The 24,169-nt window shown below is 46.0% G+C and overlaps 1 protein-coding gene across 1 annotated transcript in view; it reads left to right on the forward strand.

The window, feature by feature from the left end:
* The first annotated feature begins 210 nt into the window (after positions 1 to 210).
* The window catches only part of LOC126274441 (uncharacterized), a 163,052-nt gene continuing 139,093 nt past the window's right edge, over positions 211 to 24,169 (forward strand). The window contains exons 1-2 of the mRNA XM_049977156.1: positions 211 to 261; positions 3,022 to 3,353. Of these exons, the coding sequence (XP_049833113.1) occupies positions 211 to 261; positions 3,022 to 3,353 (383 nt within the window). The remainder of the gene's footprint in view (positions 262 to 3,021; positions 3,354 to 24,169) is intronic.

Raw genomic sequence — 24,169 nt, forward strand, 5'->3', positions numbered from 1 at the left:
ACCATTCGGTCTTCCAAGGATTTCCTCCAGGCTCCATAAAGTATTAGTATCCAGGGATTCAGTTTGCTATCTTGGTTCATATTTTTTTCTTGTCCGTGGCAGCAATAAGAAATTACTGTATTTGGTTACAGCAAACGTGCCGTGTGAAGTATTACTGCGGGAGATATCTTCCTAGAAAGCCACACACGTGTGGCAGTTGGTGTGGCAGGGATGAGCACACCCTGGAGTGAGCAACTGGAGGAACCAGACGGCTACGACACGGTGAGCCCGCTCATTTTAATTCATCTCATTTTGGTTTCTCCGTGAAAAATTGTAATTTTTCGTTCAGGTAACCTAGAGACCCAGATCAATGACCACGAGGCCACTGAGCCGTCGCTGATCATTGCTGAACGAAAAATATCAAAGACAGAATGATACGAGGGTTGTCCAGAAAGTAAGTTCTGATCGGTTCGAAATGGAAACCACTGGAAAAATCCGGTAAAGCTTTGCACAGATGTGTTGGGCACTGTCTCTAGTATGTGTCACTTTGCTCTTTTCAGCTTTGAGTGAACAGTGAGCAGGTGAAGATGCTTAGGGAATGGCGTCTCCCGCCAAGTATGAGCGCCTGATTATAGATTTCGGCTGTGTCATGCAGCCTACATAACAACTGTCGAGCATTTCTTCTTCATGCCAGTTCTCGGCCGCACACTGCAGTGGCAATGAAGGCGCTCCTGCAGCGTTTCCGATGAGAAGTGTTTGATCACCCACAATACTGTCCGTAACTGGCTCTCCCTGAGTCTCATCTCTGCTCACAAGAACCGCTGGCAATGGACAAAATTTTTCCACAGACAGCGAGCTGCAGACCAGTGCAGATAACTTGCCCAAAGCACAGGCGGCTGCTTTCTATGACGAGGATATTGGAAAGTTGATAATAGCACTGCGACAGAACTCGAAGTTGGAGCGGCGACTATGCAGAGAAGTAGGTGGAAGGCGTACCTAACTGTTGCAAATAAAACGTTTCTGGTTTTCACTGTGGTTTCCATTACGCTACCGATCGGAACTTACTTTCTGGGCAACACTCGTATTTTTGCTTAGCAGTTGCTTATTACTTTCGTGTTATATGGATGACTAGGACCGTTTTTATCGTAATAATGTAGACCTAGTAAGTTTACAGGCTTCGCGTAGACGATTTGTTTGTGAGAATGGCTGCTTACCGGCCGTATACAGCTTACTAAACAACACAAAGCTTAGATTTAATAAGAATAAACTTACTAGTCTTCAATACTACTCAGTATACTAACTAGTGATACACTTAACGTTCCATTAGTACTATTAACACATCTTAGTATTACAGAATGAGATTTTCACTCAGCAGCGGAGTGTGCGCTGATATGAAACTTCCTGGCAGATTAAAACTGTGTGCCCGACCGAGACTCGAACTCGGGACCTGCTGCCAGGAAGTTTCATATCAGCGCACACTCCGCTGCAGAGTGAAAATCTCATTCTGGAAACATCCCCCAGGCTGTGGCTAAGCCATGTCTCCGCAATATCCTTTCTTTCAGGAGTGCTAGTTCTGCAAGGTTCGCAGGAGAGCTTCTGTAAAGTTTGGAAGGTAGGAGACGGATACTGGCAGAAGTAAAGCTGTGAGTACCGGGCGTGAGTCGTGCTTCGGTAGCTCAGATGGTAGAGCACTTGCCCGCGAAAGGCAAAGGTCCCGAGTTCGAGTATCGGTCGGGCACACAGTTTTAATCTGCCAGGAAGTTTCACATCTTCGTATTGCACACCCATCTCCCTACGGCCGGCCGCGGTGGTCTAGCGGTTCTAGGCGCTCAGTCCGGAACCGCGCGACCCGCTACGGTCGCAGGTTCGAATCCTGCCTCGGGCATGGATGTGTGTGCTGTCTTGAGGTTAGATAGGTTTAAGTAGTTCTAAGTTCTAGGAGACTGATGACCACAGATGTTAAGTCCCATAGTGTTCAGAGCCATTTGAACCTCCCTACGTTTGTGTTCTTCTCCAGTGTGAGGTGTGTATTCTTCTCCAGCGTGAGCAGGTTTTTGTGACTTTTTAGTGTCAGCATGCCACATTTTAGTTGCTTGCATTTTACGATGGAAGAGATTGCAGCAGCTAATGTAAAAAAACAACGTAAGCAATATGAAACTGTTTTTATGATGCATTGTGTTCATACATTGGTAGCCACAGGTGGAAAAAGGAAGAACGAGTTTGGGAGTGTTAAGGACAAATACAGGGTGTAGATAAAGTCTGGGAACACTTTGAATTATTTATTGCACAAGAACTAAACATTCTACGGATGTCATACATGTTGCATTTTGAAGAGCAACTCTGAAAGTTTTTTTTTTTTTTTTTTTTTTTTTTTTTACAAACATTGGATATGCTAACCATGAGTGACCCGGCATATGTCAGTATGGTAATCGAATTCTTGCCATACTCGTCCCAGCATGGCGTCGTCGACTGTGGCAGTCGCTTCCCGTATTCTCTCCCGGAGCTCTGCTACATCACGTGGTAGAGGCGGTACATACACCAGGTCTTTAATGTGTCCCCACAGAAAAAGTCACACGGAGTGAGATCTGGTGATCGGGGAGGCCATTTCATGAAACAGTGAACTCCAACGCAGAAAGCTCGCTCTGCACCTGAACTCGCAATTTTTGCGACTGGCGCTGACTATCGACAAATTATCAAACAACTACGCCGTGGCGTAAACATGGAAAAAAAAAAAGTTTGAGCGTTTCTCTTCAAAATGACACATGTATGATATTTGTACAATGTTTGATTCTTGTGCAATAAATAATTGAAAGTGCTCCCGGACTTCATGTACGCCCTGTATTACAGATCGTAATAACCTAAGTGTAAACTTTTAAAGATGGGTGAGGAAACATATGAAACTGGTAAAGGACAATGAAATAAATTTGATAATACAGTAGAGACTGTTTGTTGCAATTCCTACCACAGTAGTTACCTTCATCAGCCATTAAACATAGGCACAACAACCACCTTTTTTTTAAGTAGCTGTTGATGTTCAAGCAGGAGCACACAGAAGAGAGAGAAGAATGCCAGACATACGGGGAGGACAAGATTTGTGACGCAGAGGAACAGCTGTCTGAAGAGAAGAGTGGAGAGGCAGAGGGTAGCTATATTCCTGTGGAGGAGACGTTTGAGGAGGCAGAGGGTAGCGGCGCTGGTGGGGACGGCGTGAAGGACGGCCGCCGGCGCTGGTACCGCCTGGGAGAGGTGCTCTCCGTGGAAGAGGACGAGCGCCACGAGTTCAAGGGCCACCGCAACGTCTGCCCCGAGGACATCCCGCCCTGGTGCCGCCGCGCGCAGGACACTTCCAGCCGCACGCGCTCTTCCATCTCCAGGTGCGTAACCAGTAGCGCCTGTTGCCTAAGAGTATGAGAGCACGTGAGCACCTGAAATTTCGACACCTTGCGGATTTCTTGGTTATATTTCCTTGAATGCTGTTAAACGTAATAGATGCGGTAATCTGAAATACGTGGCACTAAATCTAACGCACTGTGCTACATGCTCTCTAAATTCTGTGAAACTTGGCATCGCGGTCGCGAGCACATCTTCACTTGTCCACGTTTTAAGTAGCTTATGCCCATGCGCAACTCGCTTGACGTAACTGCCTTACGTGCCAAATACACTCGCATTTGATAAACAATGGGCACGATTCACGGTGTGCACTGTTAGCCCTTACCAGGTGGTAGCACACTGCAGCAAACTTTTATCCATATTCGCTTGACATAAATCCCACTAGGCAGTAGCAGACTTCACAGACATGCCAATTCACTTGCTATATACTGAGATTAGTTGCGGCACCAATATATGTTATACCGATAGAAAAACCTATATTGTAAGACTCTGAATGAGATATAGTACGTTAAGTTTTGGACCTTGTCATACAGTAATCCATTTGAGGCATTGAGAACCATAAAGCACAACATCGTCGATAGTGAGACTATAGCATTTATTCTTCCTTCTGACATCTGTTGATCTTATGGTGGGTTAGGTTTGTCCGTACTGTAGGCCCACATTGCACATATGTCTGAACATTCGTGAAAACCCATCTAACTGGTTCCTCTGTTTCTTCTGTTTAAGCTTTCGATACTCTCCGTTTCGCATTTTTGTGTAAATGTGAGTTTTCGGGCTTTTTATTTTTTAGGAAAAGTCTACAAGAACCGTAATTCATGTATTAGTTAACGAATTGTCTTCTGCACTGAAAATCAGGCATTCTTACGTTGCACCCACACAACAATTTACGCTCATTATGAGCATATGCTGTTAATTTCGCATTCTCACATTTACCTGGTATACATTCGAGACGCCATTGTGTATAACTCCCCTTGGGTGACAGCTTTTTGTACTGATTTTGTACTGAAATATGATACAGGACGTACCCTTAACATAGTGGGCTAATCAGAATTTTAATCAGTCACTCATTTATTGGAATTGGCTACCTAAAAAAAATATTAGATGCAGTAAAGTAGAACAACACGTTTAAAACACAAGTGTATACCAGGTATACATTAGAAGGAAAGATGGGTAATATACAGTGTGAACAAAAACCAAGAGGGAACAATAGGAATGGAAGTGCTGAGATGAAAAAAAAAACTGTCCATGGCAGGGATGCACTTTTTCTCATCCACTGTTCCACCTACATATCGAAAAAGCTATGCAGGAAATGAACAAAGGGTCTACAACTGGGATTCAAATACACACATCAAAGAAAGTTTTGCATCACCTCGGTTCCGAGAGTTCCGTAACATGTACAGAAAAGTGGAATGGAGATCAACATAAGTATTGGGACAAGATATATATCATTCTAAAGTACCGTTATCCAAGATAGCGGCGATGACGTCATTTAAGATGGCGGATTTTGGCAGGAAAGTGCCACGCACTTCTCCCCCAGAAAAATGGCGTGAAGTTCAAATTCCAATCCGATAATGCACCACACCTCAGTTATCCCTACTAAGAAAAGAAAATGGCGGGAAGGTACCTCACTTGGCCTACCTCCATTAACCTAAGTCATCCGACCACCACTTCATCCTACGAACTGGCGCCAAGTTTTAATTTTTGTGGGAAGATAGGTCACTTGGGGTTTCGCTGCTGACGCAAAAGAAAGGACACTTGTACTAACCCGACCTCATCCTAGACATTCATATGAAAAAAGGACTTGTCTTTATTATTTAACCAATTTCAAACAGATCCGTTCGCCACTGGGTCTAGACTCCAACTGGCTTAGTTCAGATCGCCACCAGCAGAGAGGACTCTTACGTCGTCAGGTGATGGCGCAAGTGTGTTCACCACAAGGCTCAGAGCCCAACTGACTTAGTTCATTTCGTAGCTGCCAGAGGGCGCTACCGTGACCTCATGTGATGACAAGTACAGTAATCCATGATGACGGCAAACAGTGTGTTCACCACGAGGTCTAGTACTCAGTACCACCAGCAGAGGACGCTGTCGTTCGTTTCGTGATGTAACCCAAGATCCTGGGGGTAAATGGCGGGAAAGCCACTCTGGACACAAATCTTTATTTTACAGACAGTCTCCCCACCATGAAATTTCGAGTCCAACTGACCTAGTGCGCAATACTGCCACCAGAGGGTGCTGTCATCCCTCATGTGACGTGATCCAAGATGGTGGTCTGGAGGGGAAAATGACGCGAAACTCACTCAGACTGCGTGGGGCTACTGGGGATAGCAAGGAAGGAGTGTACTCTCTTTATTTTAGAACATTTTATTTAGGGATGGAGTATATTTATCACACTGACACAAAACACTTATCCTGACCACAATACACAGTCAGCAGACACGCAAACAACTCCTAATTTACCGAAATAATTTCAGTATAGACCTGAAAACTGCTCCTAAATAATGCAGTACACAGATGTGTAGACGTGCTCAGTATTCATAAACTGCCCAAATAACGCATAGCACAGCCTAGAGACCTGCTCGCAAAATACTTCAATCAACGCGCGCAAGCAACCTTCGTCACCCCTTGTCCAGTGTAGCACTCAGGCAGCCCCAACGAAATGACTCGGCCGTCAGCCATCAAACCACGCACAGTTGCCCGTGAGCATGAGATTGCGACCTCCCTTTCATACTTGATGTTGTGGTTGGCAGGAGAGCCAACTCCGTGTTACTAGAGGAGGCCGAAAGGCACGCGTTTTAGCTCACGCAGGCTGGCGTGAGGTCTGTAACAGGACAAGGCAATTAGAATTGAGAAAAACGGACGTAGCTGGTGGAATACTTAACTTTAATCCATTAATGATGAACGTCGGTCTGGACGGTACATATTTTACAATATCAATAGTAACGGATAATGGCGCCTTGCTAGGTCGTAGCAAATAACGTAGCTGAAGGCTATGCTAACTATCGTCTCGGCAAATGAGAGCGTAGAAGTCAGTGAACCATCGCTAGCAAAGTCGGCTGTACAACTGGGGCGAGTGCTAGGAAGTCTCTCTAGACCTGCCGTGTGGCGGCGCTCGGTCTGCAATCACTGATAGTGGCGACACGCGGGTCCGACGTATACTACCGGACCGCGGCCGATTTAAAGGCTACCACCTAGCAAGTGTGGTGTCTGGCGGTGACACCACATTCCTCCCCCGCAAATCACGTACGGTTGTGGCATAAGGCTTCCGCCCGCCATGGGGAGGACCTGATGTTGACGTATGCGACGAGGTGGGGAGCCTAACAACAGGCGAAGCTGTGCCACCCGCACCTTGCCATTCGGACCGCGGGGAACTGGGAAACGCCTGAAAACCTGCTCCAGGGTGCACGCCAACATGCGGTGTATGTGCCCGTAGAGAGATAGGAGGGGCCGAAGGGTCGACCTCCATCGGGCCGAGGCACCCGACGGGCGAAGACGACATATGGTCCGGAGCGGGCAAGAGTTCCATGTCAGAGGACAACTTGTCACGGGAAGCGATCGGCGGCACGTGACCCAGGGAGGCGCCCGGCGTTTGCAGCGACGCGCCCACTGCGGGCGTCGCCGACGGGAGAACAGGCGGCGGTGGCGGCGGCGCGTCGCCATGGGGCAAAATGGAAGGCAGCGTCGGTAACACCTGGGGCTGAGGCGAGCCCGTAGATGGGTCCCCGGGGCGCTGACCGGACGGCACCGTCGCTGAAAGCAGATAGCAAGCGGCATATCCCGTGCGGCGACAGAGGCGCAGTTGATTGAGATGCCGACGCACCTCACCAGAGGCCCCCAAAACCAGATACATAACGCCCTTCGAGCCTACGGCGAGAACCTCGATAGTGGCGATAGTAGACAACGTCGCCTGGAGCAAAAGCATGTGACTGCCCCTGCACCGGAACCTGATTCGGCGGATGTAGCAAAGACATAAAGGTTCGATGATGACGACCGTGGAGAAACTCAGCCGGCGAGCGACCATCTCGGGGCTGAGAGCGATACGAGGACAAAAAGAGCAATAACGCGTCCTCCCGAGAATGCGACTCTTTCAACTTCAACATCTGTGACTTGAAAGTCCTGACCAATCGTTCAGCGGCACCGTTTGACTGTGGCGAAAACGGTGCGGACGTCAAATGTTGAATGCCATTTGCCATGCAGAATGACTGAAATTCTGCGAATATGAATCGTGGGCCATTGTCGGAAACAATAGTCTGTGGAAGACCTTCAATGCAAAAGATAGCGGATAACGCTTGGATGGTGGCAGATGACGTCGTGGAAGCCATTCTTTGCATGGCCAAAAGCCACTTCCCCTTGGCAACGCTTACACATCGATTTTGCTGGTCCATTCTGGAATGCTCGATGGTTGGTTGTGGTAGATTCATTCAGTAATTTTCCTTTTGTTGTCCAACAAAAGGAAAATTACTGAATGAATCTACCACAACCAACCATCGTGCATTCCAGAATGGACCAGCAAAATCGATGTGTAAGCGTTGCCAAGGGGAAGTGGCTTTTGGCCATGCAAAGAATTTCCGCGGTGGTGCTGATTGTTGTTCGGCACACACCATGCAAGAAGAGCACATATTCGTAATCGCGACATCGATTCCGAACCAAGTACAGTGTGACGAGCAAGTTGTTTCGTTCTCAATATACCCAAATGTCCTTGGTGGGGAAGCTGTAAGGCAGAGGACTGTAACGAACGTGGTACCACGACCCTGGACTGATCATTATCAGAACGCAACAGAAAAACACCACGTCGTACAAAAAGACTCCTCTTGTGAGCAAAAAATCGGCGAACCAACGGGTCCCCGATCCGTGACTTTGAAAGGGCCATTGCGTAGCAACAAAACACAGAAAGGGAGCAAGGACAGGGTCTGCAGCTGTGGCTGTAGCTACACGACGAAAATCAATCGGAAACGATTCGACCACGTCATCGGTTTCCGCATCAATGAACATGCAAGCAAGTTCGGAGGAATCGAATGCCCTATCCTCAGCAACAGGCAAGTGGGACAAGGCATCGGCGTTTCCCTGCTTAGCAGTGGACCGATACAAGATATCGTAGCGGTACTGCAAGAGGAAAATAGACCAGCGAATGAATTTCTGCGCTGTACTTGGAGGTACAGGCTTGGTCGGATGAAAAAGCAATTTCAAAGGTTTGTGGTCTGTGATGACGGTAATGTGACGACCATACAAGAAATGAAACTTTGTAACATCAAATACGAGATCCAATGCTTCTTTCTCGATCGGTGAATAATTTCTTTGAGCAGACGAGAGCAATTTGGGCGCAAAGGCAATAGGGCGATCGTGCGATTCATATTTGTGGGCAAGCACAACACCGATCCCGAAATCCGATGCATCCACCATCAACAAGACGGGCTTCTGGGGATCGAATTGCGTAAGGCAAGTATTGGAAAGCTACTCCGATTTCAACCGGCGAAAGGAGCGTTCGCATTCCGTCGTCTAGACGAACGGAACACCCTTACGGCGAAAGCGATGAAGCGGAGCTGAAATGGAAGAGCCATGCGGCACATAGCGGTGGTAGTAATTTATGTTTCCCAGCACACTCTGTAGCTGCTTCAAATTCTGCAGCGAAGGCAAGTCTTGTATGGCACGGAGGTGCGTTGGACTGGGATGTATGACTTGAGCATTGAGGACATGTCCCAAGTATGTCAAGTCACGAGCAAAACACACACATTTGTCCTTCCGCAAGCGAAGACCATTTTGTCGTAAGACCTGAAATAATGTTCTGAGATTGGCCAAATGTTCTTCCGTCTTTCTAGAGATCACAATATCGTCCAGATAATTTGCTGCAGTAGGGACCGACGCACAAACAGTTTGTAGATATTGCTGAAACAATGCAGGGGCGGATGCACACCCGAATGGCAGTCGTTTCAATTGATACAACCCAAGATGCGTGTTAACCACCAAAACGCGCTGGGATTCTTCGTCCACCGGTATTTGCAAGTACGCATCTGCGAGGTCCAACTTCGAAAAATATTTACCCGGGCACAGTTTGTCAAAAAGATCTTCCGGGCGGGGTAGAGAAAAAGTTGCAATCACTAGTTGTGGATTTACTGTTGCCTTAAAGTCCACACAAAATCTCAACTTTCCGGAGGTTTTGGCAAAATTGCTATTGGTGATGCCCAGAGAGAAGCCTCCACACGTTCAATTACACCTTGTGATTCCAAATCGTGTAATGTTTTTGCGACCTCATCATGCAATGCGTGGGGAACATTGCGCGCTCTGAAAAATTTCGATTGCGCGTTTACTTTCAGTTCCAAATGTGCTTTATAGTTCGTAGCGCAACCGAGGCCAGGTGCAAAAATGTCTGCAAATTCTTCACATAGACGAGAAACACTGTCCGAAGGCACCGTCTGGTTCACTGATAGGACCTGATTTACTATAGACAAGTTAAACAACTGAAATAGATCGAAACCAAACAAGTTCACTGCAGAAGAAGAACGAAGGACGTAAAATGACACAAGTTTTGTTTGTCCTTTGTATGTTGCAAGAAGGCTGCACTCTCCTAACACAGGGATCTGTTGACCTGAATAACTAGTTCACTTAACATTTGCGGCACGCAACGGAGGTGTGCCCAGCAGTTAGTAAGTGTCTTGATTGAACAGTGAAACTGCAGCTCCGGTATCGAGCTGGAATGGTATCATTTTGCCGTTAATGTCCAAATCCACAAAAAGTTTATTGTCCTGCTGACAAGAGCGACTGTCTTGCAACGTGAACTGACACCGGTACATAATCACTTGCGACTTGACGGGAGTTCCGGCGATGTCGACGCACACTGTTTTTGGGACGACCACAGTCACTGTTAGAGAGAGTGGCACTGCGCGGAGTGGAATGAACTACATTAATTTCCTTGGGCGAAGTTTCGCGAGCCGAAGTATCCTTGGTTCGATTCCGATTCCGGCGCGAAGCAAAGGGTCTGGAACGGTTTTGAGCTTCCTTTCTGAGCTTTTTCTGACAAACACTCTGAACATGCCCTTTTTTATTACAATAAAAGCAAATAGCTTGGCGTTACGGGCAATTCTCACGCGAATGTGTAGTAGCACACCGCGGGCATGATTTGATCACTGCATTTGCTTGCCGGCGCGGCACACGTGGCTGAGAGCCTGGCGGTAGCGGCGCGGCCGGGCGCGAGGGCTGTTTACTGCTCCATGCAGCTCGCCCGGCGGGCCGGTTAACCTGACACACTGCTGGCGAAGTTTCAAATGATTCCTGAGCAAAGCCAAGTGTGTCCTGAGTGTGTCCTGCCGATCCAATATGTCCATCACTTGTTGCAGGGAGAGATTGACTAGTTTCAAAATCTGTTCCCTTATACGAACATCAGAAACGTTCTGTGCAATTCCATCATGTACCATAGTATCTGAATAAGGGAGTCCACAATGACACTCAAAAGCACAATCCCTAGTAAGGCCTTTCTAGGTTGCAACCCACTCCTGATTAGTCTGACCTGCCGTACGTTTTGAACGAAAAAAAGGCATACCTTTTCGCAACGACATTGACTGATTCTTTGAAATATGCATCTAATGCAGACAAAATTTCTTCGTAGGACAGAGTTGCTACGTCGCGTCGGGGAAATAATTTGACTATCACACGGTACGTTTGTACGCCGACCGAAGACAACAAAAATGACTGCCGCTCGTTACCTTGAATTCTGTAGGCGGCGAGATGGAATCCAAATTGGCGTGACCACTCCGTCCAGCTATCCAGTGCAGCATCAAAAGGTCGAAAAGTTGGTGCAACAGCGTGTTATGGCTGCGTTAGCGGTGAAGCGGCTGCTGCCGCATCGTTTTGCATTGCACGTTGACCCCGGACGAGCTGTCCAAGGGCATCCAGTAAGGCCTGCGTCTGCTGATTCGGACAGTACGTCTGGAGATTGTGGCAAAGCCATTACACAAGTAAATCAGGGCAATATCGATAAGAACGCGGTTGTGCCTCGTCGCCAATGTTGTGGTTGGCATGAGAGCCAACACCGTTTTACCAGAGGAGGCCGAAAGGCACGCGTTTTAGCTCACGGAGGCTGGCGTGAGGTCTGGAACATGACAAGGGAATTAGAATTGAGAAAAACGGACGTAGCTGGTGGAATACTTAACTTTAATCCATTAATGATGAACGTCGGTCTGGATGGTACATATTTTACAATATCAATAGTAACGAAAAATGGCGCCTTACTAGGTCATAGCTAATGACGTAGCTGAAGGCTATGCTAAACTATCTTCTCGGCAATTGAGAAGGTAAGTAGGCAGTGAACCATCGCTAGCAAAGTCGGCTGTACAATTGGGCGAGTGCTAGGGAGTCTCTCTAGACCTGCCGTTTGGCGGCGCTCGGTCTGCAATCACTGATAGTGGTGACACGCGGGTCCGACTTATACTACCGGACCGCGGCCGATTTAAAGGCTACTATCTAGCAAGTGTGGTGTCTGGCGGTGACACCACACTTGACGCCTGAGAAATTCCTATACAAATACGTGTTCACGTAGATGGCGATGATGAGGCGATTGGACGGGAGTGAAGACATGTACAGAGTGCAGACGCTCCAAGCTGCGCTGCACACGCGTGCAGCCGACGCCGCCACAATACGCAAGCCAGCACATGCCACCGCTCTCACACAGCTGCAGGTGAATTTTCGGTCTCCATTATACCGACGTCACAGAACTCCAAGGCGCAGCCCCCATACTCGAGACACCTTTGGCCAGCATTGTCTTTACCACTGATGATAGAATAGCACAGGCTGCTCTCCCCCATAGCGTTTGTAACGGAACATGCGTGACGTCTTCAACCATGCGTACCTGCCCCAGCGTGACTCACGCCGCGTCTCCCGGCGAAACGTCTGTGTGGCGACTTGCCATCTAACAACGTTCCCAATGTTATTCTTACGTCATATGGCTTTGGCAAAAAAAAAAAAAAAAAAAAGATGCAACTCGACCTCTCAGGAATTGTAGAGTGTCCCAGAAATAGTTAATCCTCGCTTTCTAGATGTCTCACCTTGTATGCACGAAAATTCCTACTCTAACAGAGCCTGTTTACGAAAATAACATTGAACTATTCCAGCGCTCCTAACGTGTTACCCTTCCACATTTCAACATACGCAAACGTTCCCTCCGCTATGTAGAGACTCCTTTATCCTAGTACAAAGGATGTCAGTCAATCGAGCATCCTGATTGGCTCCCGTCGAAATTACACGCCGAATTAGTCTTGCCGCTGGTATCTAAGCACCATCCACCTATTCTTTCTGGAACTTTCAGCGGTTATTTTGCACAGATCGCTAAATTGCAATGACAATTAAACCTGCAAAGTTGTCTACAGATTATGAAATACATACCATACTCAAAAGAATATTGCAAGCCAGGAAGATATTTACCACTGTAACTACAATTCAATATTTCTTATTGCTGTTTCAGCCTGACACCGATCAATGTGCAGGTAATGTCTCCTGTTGATGACTGTCTTTCCGGAACGAAACTCAGTATCTATAGCGCATATAATTTTCCACGTAAAAAATATCTCTCATACCGTCGCGGTTATCGATGTGCTGAATCTATGCGTCCCGGACGATAGGACACACAGTCATCCTCTCTAGTCATGCCATAACATAAACCAGAGTAACTTTACAATGCAATATACACACATTTTGCGCAATATAAGCCACAGTAACTTTACTGTACAATATACGGACATTTTACATAAACAGTGCAGTTATCTTTTATATCTCTACAGCACCCGAAAAAAGTACCGTAGGCCTACACTCACACCGACTATATGTCATGATGCTCCCAGTCCTAGGGAAGCACCGTCCACCTTTTCTTTCTTTCTACAGACTTTCGCCAGTAATAAACTGTTTTACACGGACCACCATCTTGCACCGACAACTAAACCTCACAAAGTTGTCTACAGATCATCAAATACATACTAGACTCGCAAGAATATTGGAGCATGAAACCGATCACCACCACAGCAATATATCACCGAATACTTTGTTGGTCTAGTACACATACAGTTCATATCCTCCACTATCAGCCGGCCGAAGTCGCTCTCAGAACTGTTCTACATATTCGGGATCGCTTCCCCTCGGCACAAACATGTTACTGTTTCTGCTTCCTTGCCTGCTCGCTTTTCTATGCACGTCTCCAGACTCGTGAATTACAAGAACACAGGTATATTCGCCATAATATTATACCATTTTTGCAATACTTCTCTATATCAAGCAATGTGCAGCATCCTACTGTTCGCTAACGCAACATGATTCCCGAGGTACAGAGTGGAAATTATTTCTCTACAAACCCCAAACTTTAGGCAGGTGCAGCACGCTGTAATCCACTAAGTCACCCAGATAATTTACAAGCAGACTCTGGTCTTTCCCACGTCTAGAGAACAGGCAAACGTGGCTTCCACATGCCAGATGCACACACCTCAATCCATCTTCACTCAACTAAATAAACGCACAAAATGTGCAGAAGCAGTCAACTGAACAATTTACATGGGAGGGAATAACGCTCCACTGCAAACGCACCTCCATACACAATCTTCTCAAATTTACAATTGATAATGAAAGCCGCTATTCGGTCGTCTAGAGGATGGTTAAGTTAACTCAGATACATTCCTACACTCCAACAGACCTCTGCATTCTGACAGCTGATGTTGTTAATGGGAAACGTGACATATATGTTCTATCATTATACTTACAATTAAATGTTACAATCGCGGTCTCAGTTGAACAGCATTTGGCAGTGAGCCAAGTATCGGAAATACACCCTGCCAAAGGCTGTGGCTCTGGAAATGGAAATATCTGTACCTTCCTTATGACTGGACATACTCTTCCCTTTGCTATCACAGTACTCCATGTCAAATCCATACTTTCCCTACAACGGGCCATACGCATATCCTTTCCACAAATGTATACTTTATAAACCTGATGCTCAAATACATACATATCACGCACCCACCGCCACTACCAAGTATAATACTTTGTCAATAAATGATTGCCTACGATACGAAATAATACTGACCAATAATCAACAATGTGTGCATATCTCTTAGGTTCTTCTTGTGAGTCCTACCACCGCGTCATAGAAAGAGAGACGTAATCAATCAGATTTTAAAGAAAAAACCCGATCCCAACAACTACTGCATGTTGCTCCCACAAGCGCTCTTGGTTCTGCAGATGCACGCAGGTATGCCTATTAAAAGCTATATCCTCTTTACAAATCGTGGTACGACATTACCTCTGAATGAGGTTGTTTTCTTTTTTCCGGACAAATACTATGACGGTGATAGTAGGAATGCGTAAGCCCACAGTGCAACACAAGGATAAAATCGATGAACTTTGAAAGTGATTCGGCTAAGGAACGTGGCATGTAAGCGGTATTTACTACTCCTTCACACGGACCGCAACTAGATAATTCTTTAGTATTTGCAACGCGTTCTGTCTCGAGACCATATCATAGGTTCCCCTATATATCCGCTGAGTTATAGGCGATGACTGATTGAGAACGAACACAAACAGTAGTAGTAGATGATGTGCTGATTGAGGTTGTAAGAAGGAAAATGTACACTAGGTTCTCAGATCTCTAGTGTTATGCTATATGTCCATCATTTGGAATCAGGTCTTTCCATTCAAGCACACATATGCATGGGCTCACACACACAAGTGAACCATATTTCAGCACTCTCATATTTCTAAACGAGCCATCTTCCTCGAACCTATCTGCTACAGTAAAATTACAATCTGGTTTTAATCACACCCTACACATCTTAGAGCCGCACACATTTCCACAGCTTCGCGCATGTAATCGCTCCAATTCAATTGTACAACTGAGCAGAAGTCATTGAATTTACAACTGAGCAGAAGTCAGAGAAAGACATATGCAACACCTTCTGCACCCCATGTACAAACAGAACGACCTGAGTTACTGCAACAGGACCATATTTTGAGCATTCGGCAGATATGCGCTCTATGTGCTACGTCCCCAAACTAGATACTACAGATCCGCGACCATTCAAATCAATCAGCCAAACATGATATAATCATTATTCTCTACCCCCCAACATAGAAAAATTACCAACTATAAAAGCTCGTGCGATTTAGAAGTCACAAAGACACTAATGACGCATAGCTGCGATGGGCATCCAGTGCGGAGAAAGGCATTTCACAATCCTTCCCCGGAATAGCATAGCGTGCAGCCTTCCAAGCATTCCTGAGGGGTGTGCCCAGTCCCTCACATCAAACTGCTGCTGTCTGTATGACATGATCCTATTAAATATACAGGCACTGCAGATACCACTTTAAATTTTGATCACCTATACTGTAGACGAATGATCGTATGATATGATCCATCTGGTCCTGTTTAGTTGTACAAAAGCGTGTTAGAAAACAGTGTTTGAAACAACACCAAACATTTCATTTTTTCTGACATGACTTTGATACCTGTGTCAGGTTCTAAACAGACGTTAAGAGGCTCTGATCCATGGCCTCTCACAGAAAACTAGAAATTGCACGGTATAAATAATTTTGTTACTGCAACTACCATAACACACAACACACGGTGGATGTTTTTAAATAAAAGACAGTTACAACATAAGGAAAATAGAAGAGTTTGGCTGCGTTGTGGAGAGTCTCCAAACCGATGCCCGAAAGTGACTGACGACCTCTAAATTTAAACTCAGCTATCACAGACGGAATAGATGATGGCTCTGCGATCCATTTCGAGTGATTCCTCATTTTGCACTGACAAACCCTATCACTGTTTCGCTGCTAGCAACCCCCCAGAAGCTGTCACCCATGCACGAAATTCATTCTCCAGCTCAAACAACCGTTGTCAGTCATTCATTATGTGGTAACCAACAGCACGTCAGTGCGTGGATGGGATGGAAAAGACACCGCCGATGTACTGTAATATCAAGCAACACAGTTGATAGCGCGAACAATTTTAGCAATTTTACAGTAACTCCAACACCCGCCAATCATGTGACAGCGTTTTTCCCCCAATTTCAGTATCATAGCTAAACCATCCCTTCTCTACTTTGCGAATATCATTGCGAACATGGATAACTGCTCAGTACGCCCATTCACTGTTAATTCTCGAACACATCATCAAATTATACCAGACAGCACTCTACATATTTCTAAGACCTCGAGCATAGTACTTAATTTACGATCCATCTCTCTGTGTATGGGAGTCACAGAACATTCTCGCTGTGTTAGGGTAAAATTAGAGAGTGAAAGACCATCGTCACACTGTCATTGACCAATCCGCCATGCAGCACCATTACCGAATTAATGTACAATCAATCAGAAGAAGACCGCTGCACTCCACGTCTCGTAAATGAATGGAGCTTTCCGTGTCCTAACCCATCCAACTGCACGAGATTTCTCGAGATGCGATCATGTGGAGGAGCTTAGCACTGCTTATCTATGTATAGTAACAGATTTCAAAGTGCCTTGATGTAATAGCAGACAGTTAAGAAGAACAAGAAACGATTCATTTTTATACGCGATGGACTTCCAGACGGATGGAGTTCGACACACTTTTACGCAAATCATCCAAGTTATCAACTCTAAAAGTATTGTTCTAGAGTCTAGGATCGGTACCTCGAAGATGAGAGAGGGAACATAAACACAAGCACTCCTAAGGCTACAACGTTCTGCACTTAAAACGGGCCTATAATGTTAGATCGCCTGCGTTTCCGACCTATCTCTCTTATGGAATGTAGCGTCATTAATATTGTATTGTGAGAAATATATTTCAAGCGCATGACATACATCCTTCTTCCTGGTTTCTGTACGATGAACTATCTTATCGAAGCGTAAAACGAAAAACATACTGCTTCTGTAAAACACTCGCTCTGCATGATACGAGCACAATATAGCTTTGTGGAGACGTGTAATGTCCATTGTTCACATCCGATTACGGTTCATAAATTATACGATGCCTGCATCAGGCCTGTATAAAATAATCGTTGGCAGTGGGGGATACATCCCACATGGAAACAGATAAACGCATAGCAGCATAGTGAAAATTACAAGTCATTCCGTCACTAACTCTATAAATACCACGTCTGTCGGGCAATTGTGTACACGAGGATTGCAGCGCTTCACAAGCTCCTACCACTAACTTAGTTATGACGCTGAAGTCTCGATTTTACACCCAAGATGCAACGGGGGAGGGGGGGGGGGGGGAGAATCGCATAAATGAAAGTTCGTTTAGAGGACTGTGTCAAGTTTCAGCACATATGAAATGGAAGTTCTCTGATGACCGTCAAGTTTACCGTTAACGATCGCAAGTAGACAGTGCTTTAATCCACATACGGAACACGTGGCTGTATACGAGTAGAAAGCAGGCTATGTCACGTGACTAATGCATCCGGACAGAACACTGGAAACAAATTGACCTGCAGCAACTTCTCCTTCTCTAGAATGAATCAGTCACAATTTAATTGCACCTCGTTACAGCTCTATCTCAATCGATCAACCCATCCACCCTCTGTTATCCTTTAGCGCAGATGGAAGTAAGTGTAGAGGTGAATAGTTCACTGTCCTCCTGAAAAGCACCAAATATAGTAGTCAACTCGCGTGTATCACTGGTACATCAATAGACATACAGTATAATACTGCCTCAGTGGAAAAAATTGACTGCCTCCGTGATTCCCTTCTTTTCGGTGTCAACGTTTTCTCGAATTCCTCTTGTTGTACAAATTGTCCGGCGCGAACCAGAAGATACGCAAGTACTTCCTCAATTTCCCCGCATTTCGGTGTGTATTGGGTCAATTTATACCTATCCCGTCGTCATTTTTCGCAGTTGTATCGATTTTAGTTCAGATCTTTCCATGCGGTCATGACATAACATCTCGTTTTTGTACTAATTTCTTTTAATCTAACACAGCTGCCGACACCTAGCCCAAATGCACTGATCAGGAGGTGTAATATAGCACTGTACTCGACTATATCCTGTCACCTCCACATTCGAACGCATATACGCAGACATACAGAAAACAGAGCAAACGCTCTCCTCATGTACGATATTCCTTGGCCGTCATGGTGCCTTCAAGGAGCTCCACTGGATCTCTGGATGCCGCAGAGCACAATGGAGCTACCACCATCTTACCTGCGTCCCACAGTACAGGTGTTAAGGAGTTGTTTTCCTGGAAGACAACGGATTCGCGCCCTCCGAACCGCGTGGTGAAGAAGATATCGGCGATCATTACACCACGGCCACTGCTCCACCATGCAGTGCCGATGGTTATGCGCCCATTTCAGTCGTAGTTGCCGATGTCGTGGTGTTAACATTGGCACATACATGGGTCGTCGGCTGCAGGGGCCCATCGTTACGAGTGTTAGTGTGCTGTGTGTTCAGACACGCTTGTAGTCTGCCCAGCATTAAAGTCTGATGTTAATTCCTCCACGGTTCGCAGCCCGTCCTGTTTTACCAGTCTGCCCAGGCTATGATGTCCGACACCTGTAATGAGGGGTGGCCGCCCAACACAAGACGTCTGGACGTGTTTTCACCTTGGTTTCATCACGCGTCGAAGACACTCACTACAGCATTTGCCAAATACCCTACAAGTCGAGCAGTTTCCGAAATGCTCGCGCCCAGCCTCGGGACCATCACAATCTGCTCTCGGTCAAACTCAGATAGATCGCGCCCCTTCCCCATTCCACAGACGAATAGCACGCTCACTGGTGCTACATACACCGTGCATGTGCCATAACTAGCAGTTACTCCTCGCCAGGTTGTGCTGCTAGATTTTTTTTGTCGGTTGCATACTCATGTTTCTTGCTTACGTTGAATACTTGCGCAAACTAGCATGGTAGTACCGGCAAGTGCAGATACAGTTGAACGGAACGTCTGTAGTGGAACTGCTAAGGCCGGCCCGCCTATAACAATTTTTGTTTCACTTATTACGCTGAAAATCAAATAAAGCTTTGCTCAACTCGAAGTTTGGTTTCAGCGCTCCAGAGCTTTGCTTGGCATGGTGGTGTGCCCTTGACTTCCTCCTAACTCTGAACAGGCTTTATACGGCCGGTTGGAGGAAAAGATACATTTCAACAGGTATTCCGAAATACGGTGCAATTGAACTTACCATTTGAGTCATTATCATAGGTGGAAGAAGCGATAAGTATCAGAGAAAATCGTATAATTAACCAGACATCAAATCCCTAACCATTAGTCCTGCAGTCTTCAACTGAAACCACCGAACCACGTGAATTGACACGAAGCTCTATGGACAGCTTGTGGGTCAACAATGGAGTACGCCATTTAGCGGACATAATTCTTAAAACCAGCTAATGTAAAATGGCATAGCATTTGTTGTTAACCAGTAAAAGAATGCTTTTTGCATCTTTGTTTCTTTGCTTGAAACTATCCTTTTGAAATAAGAGAGGTGTTTCTGCCGGACCCTGTATATATGATGAAATTACACTTCTTCGAGGGAAGTTATGCAGAGAAGGACATGTGAGAACAACAAGATCAGTTGTGTCAGTTTTCACATCAATTGGCTTTCTAAAAATCCTTTATAAGGATGCTAAAATGCCAAAGGCGTTGTCTGCTACACGCTGTGCTCCTGGCAGTCTATAGCTGCACACACGCCACGAAGATCCTGAGTGCAGTTCACCAGGAAATGGTTTCATTATGTAGCTTCATAACGGGAAGGTATCACCTGCGACGAACACAAATGGTGTTGGGTTATAACTTCCATTTAACTTTCCATTTGCAGTAGCGATGTACAATGACATGTGGAGAAATATCCTACCATCAGATATCTGGCGTCGACGGGAGCCAAAAACTCCCTCACTGAATTTTTTCTTATAGTACAAGTAGCTGCCACTGTTGTGTGGGCACTATAGAAGTACATGTTTACCACCAAACCTCCCAAAAGCAGGGGGAACTCCGCCTCCATTTCAAAATACCGCCCTACAACCAATCACTCTTTTCCTGAGCATGGAAGCTGAAAGTAAAATAAAGAAACAAGATGACACTCTACTGGCCATTAAAATTGCTACACCACGAAGATGACGTGATACAGGCTCGAAATTCAACCGACAGGAAGATGCCATGATATGCAAATGATTAGCTTTTCAGAGCATTCACACAAGGTTGGTGCCGGTGGCGACACATACAACGTGCTGATATGAGGAAAGTTTCCAACCGATTTCACATACACAAACAGCAGTTGACGGGCGTTGCCTGGTGAAACGTTGTGATGCCTCGTGTAAGGAGGAGAAATGCGTACCACCACGTTTCCGACTTTGATAAAGGTCGGATTGTAACCTGTCGTGATTACGGTTTATCGTATCGCGACATAGCTGCTCGCGTTGGTCGGGATCCAATGACTGTTAGCAGAATCGGTCGGTTCAGGAGGGTAATACGGAACGCCGTGCTGGATCCCAACGGCCTCATATCACTAGCAGCCGAGATGACAGGCATCTTATCCGCATGGCTGTAACGGATCATGCAGCCACGTCTCGATCCCTGAGTCAACAGTTGGGGACGTTGGCAAGACAAGAGGCATCTGGACGAACAGTTCGACGACGTTTACAGCAGCATGGACTATCAGCTCGGAGACCGTGGCGCGGTTACTCTTGACGCTGCATCACAGACAGGAGCGCCTGCGATGGTGTACTCAACGACGAACCTGGGTGCACGAATGGCAAAACGTAATTTTTTCGGATGAATTCAGGTTCTGTTTACAGCATCATGATGATCACATCCGTGTTTGGGTACGTCGCGGTGAACGGATATTGGAAGCGTGTATTCGTCATCGCCATACTGGCGTATCACCCGGCGTGGTGGTATGGGGTGCCGTTGGTTACACGTCTCGGTCACCTCTTGTTCGCATTGATGGGATTTTGAACAGTGGACGTTACATTTCAGATGTGTTACGACCCGTGGCTCTACCCTTCATTCGATCCCAGCGAAACCCTACATTTCAGCAGGATAATGCACGACCGCACGTTGCAGGTCCTGTACGGGCCTTTCTGGATACTGAAAATGTTCGACTGCTGCCCTGGCCAGCACATTCTCCAGATCTCTCACCATTTGAAAACGTCTGGTCAATTGTGGCTGAGTAACTGGCTCGTCACAATACGCCAGTCACTACTCTTGATGAACTGTGGTATCTTGTTGAAGCTGCATGGGCAGCTGTACCTGTAGACGCCATCCAAGCTCTGTTTGACTCAATGCCCAGGCGTATCAAGGCCATTATTACGGCCAGAGGTGGTTGTTCTGGGTACTGATTTCTCAGGGTCTATGCACCCAAATTGCGTGAAAATGTAATCACATGTCAGTTCTAGTATAATATATTTGTCCAATGAATACCCGTTTATCATGTGCATTTCTTCTTTGTGTAGCAATTTTAATGGCCAGTAGTGAATAATTAACTGCTTTTGATAAAATAAGGTACTCTCTCCTCACTCTTCGCTTTCCCGTCACACACACACACACACACACACACACACACACACACACACACCAACACACAGACCCACACACACACTCACACCCACACTCACTCACTCATGCACGCACACCAATATCCGCGAAGTTTTACTGATGTATATTTTAGTGGAAATGTGTTATTCATTCAGCAGTTCCATTTATATCACCCTGCATTTATATCGCCCTGCAGCCTTTTATGTTGTGAACTAACAAGATATTGCCGTCTCCTTGATGTACTGCCTGTAAACATTAAGCATCAACTTGTATTAATGTAGTTTTCCAGGAATTTCACCAACAACAATTTCACAAACTTCTGGTATTATGTTAGATATCGATGCGCTAGAGAAAGTTGAACAGCAACGTCATATTGGAGTACCTTTTCGTAGTAGCAATAAACTGAACAGTCGCCGCTGTCTTGTCGCTAATGGTAGACCTAGAGACTGTTGTTTTTCGTAGTCTCCTTTGCTATCATTGGCCAACAAGATGGAGAAGTATTACCTCGAAATCACTCGATGACAAACGAGTAAATTTTTTAAAAAGCGCACTATTTGCTATCTTTATTTTAAAAAAATTCAAATGTGTGTTAATTCCTAAGGGACCAAACTGCCGAGGTCATCGGCACACACTACTCAAACTAACTAATGCTAAGTACAACACACACACCCATGCTCGAGAAAGGACTCGACCCTCCAGCGGGAGGGGCCGCGCAATCCGTGACATGGCGCCTTAAACCGCGCGGCTACTCAGGGCGGCCGTCTTTATTTATTCCACCAAACTCACACATACTTTACGAAACAAAAGGTATTCATTAACCCTGCCCTTGTAATTATTTGTATTTTTATCAGAATAATATGGGCTGAGTTGGTAGCTGTTGCTAACAAAGCGGTCATCTCCCAATAGCGTGCGTGCTTCTCTCTAGGTGCGAGTGGAATCGCGCTTGCGTAGGGTCCACATGTTGAGACACAGGCATTCACCACACCCGTGGCTCTTCTTCAGGACGGAGCGAGCACATGCGGACGGCCGCAAGGTACAAGGCGTGCAGGTTTAAACACACCTTAAAAACAGTGGTTGCAAAAACTTCCTAAGCGGCAGGGTCGAGAGTCGAGTATCACGCCTTGTCACTGACGAGCGGATTTAAACCGGACAGATATTGCTGCTGTCAGTGAATGCAGGTCTACTCAACCAGTTTCCAAGTGAAAATGGTGAAGGAGCTGGCCGGTGTGGCCGAGCGGTTCTAGGCGCTACAGTCTGGAACCGCGCCACCGCTACGGTCGCAAGTTCGAATCCTGCCTCGGGCATGGATGTGTGTGAAGTCCTTAGGTTAGTTAGGTTTAAGTAGTTCTAAGTTCTAGGTGACTGATGACCTCAGAAGTTGAGTCCCATAGTGCTCAGAGCCATTTGAACCATTGTGAAGGGAACAGTTTCCAGTGGACTTTTTGAGTAAGGTAACTCGAAAGAGACCATTGCTCACAGCAGCACACAAAGCTGTGCATCTCCAGCTGGCAAAAGCTCACAGAAATCGGACAGTAGGCGACCGGAGGCATATATGTTGTCTGATGAGCCACCCTCTTGCCTCAAGATGCAAGGTGTCCAGTCCACAAACGGCCCAATGAAGCGCTTATCCTGCAACGCATGTAGTGGGTGCAGTTCAGGCCAGAGGAAGTTCTCTGATATTTTGCGTAACGTTAGTCGGGCCCACGCATTCAGATTATCGTCAACATGCATCAGGATATTCCATCATTTATTGGGGTGTAATTAACTCTAGCACCGAAATTTCGGCTGTCAACATTTCAGCCATTCTCACAGTGAGGCGCTTGAAAGATTTTTTAAACACTTCACACTGTCGAGTAAAGGCATATGTATCAGGGATAACATTATTTGTAACATGTCATAGATAAAACTTTACGGCAGTACGAGTAAAACAAAGCAAGCACAGAGTCAACAAATCCACAGTGCTTACTAAGTATTTGGCTGATTATTGTGGATGGCACATGGAGTGCCAGCAGTGAAAACGTAGACCAATAGTGTGCATACGTGAAGTGAGGGAGTTCCACGATTTGTCGAGTTGGAAACCCTCGTCCCAGTTGAGAAAGTTGTCTGCTAATTGTTTTTCCTCAGTTTTCTTGACCACAGAATCCCAGTAGGTAATCTGTGAATGCCCAGTGGAAACATAATGTTGTTGTTGTTGTGTTGGGGCTTATGGGCGCTCAACATCGAGGTCATCAGCGCCCTGACACACATTAAAAGGAACGAATGTGGACAGACCTAATCACTCTGAAGCACACACTCAAAGAAAGCAGGAAAAGAAGGAAAGTGCTA

Source organism: Schistocerca gregaria, chromosome 1 (assembly GCF_023897955.1).
Source record: "Schistocerca gregaria isolate iqSchGreg1 chromosome 1, iqSchGreg1.2, whole genome shotgun sequence".
Lineage (NCBI taxonomy): Eukaryota > Metazoa > Arthropoda > Insecta > Orthoptera > Acrididae > Schistocerca > Schistocerca gregaria.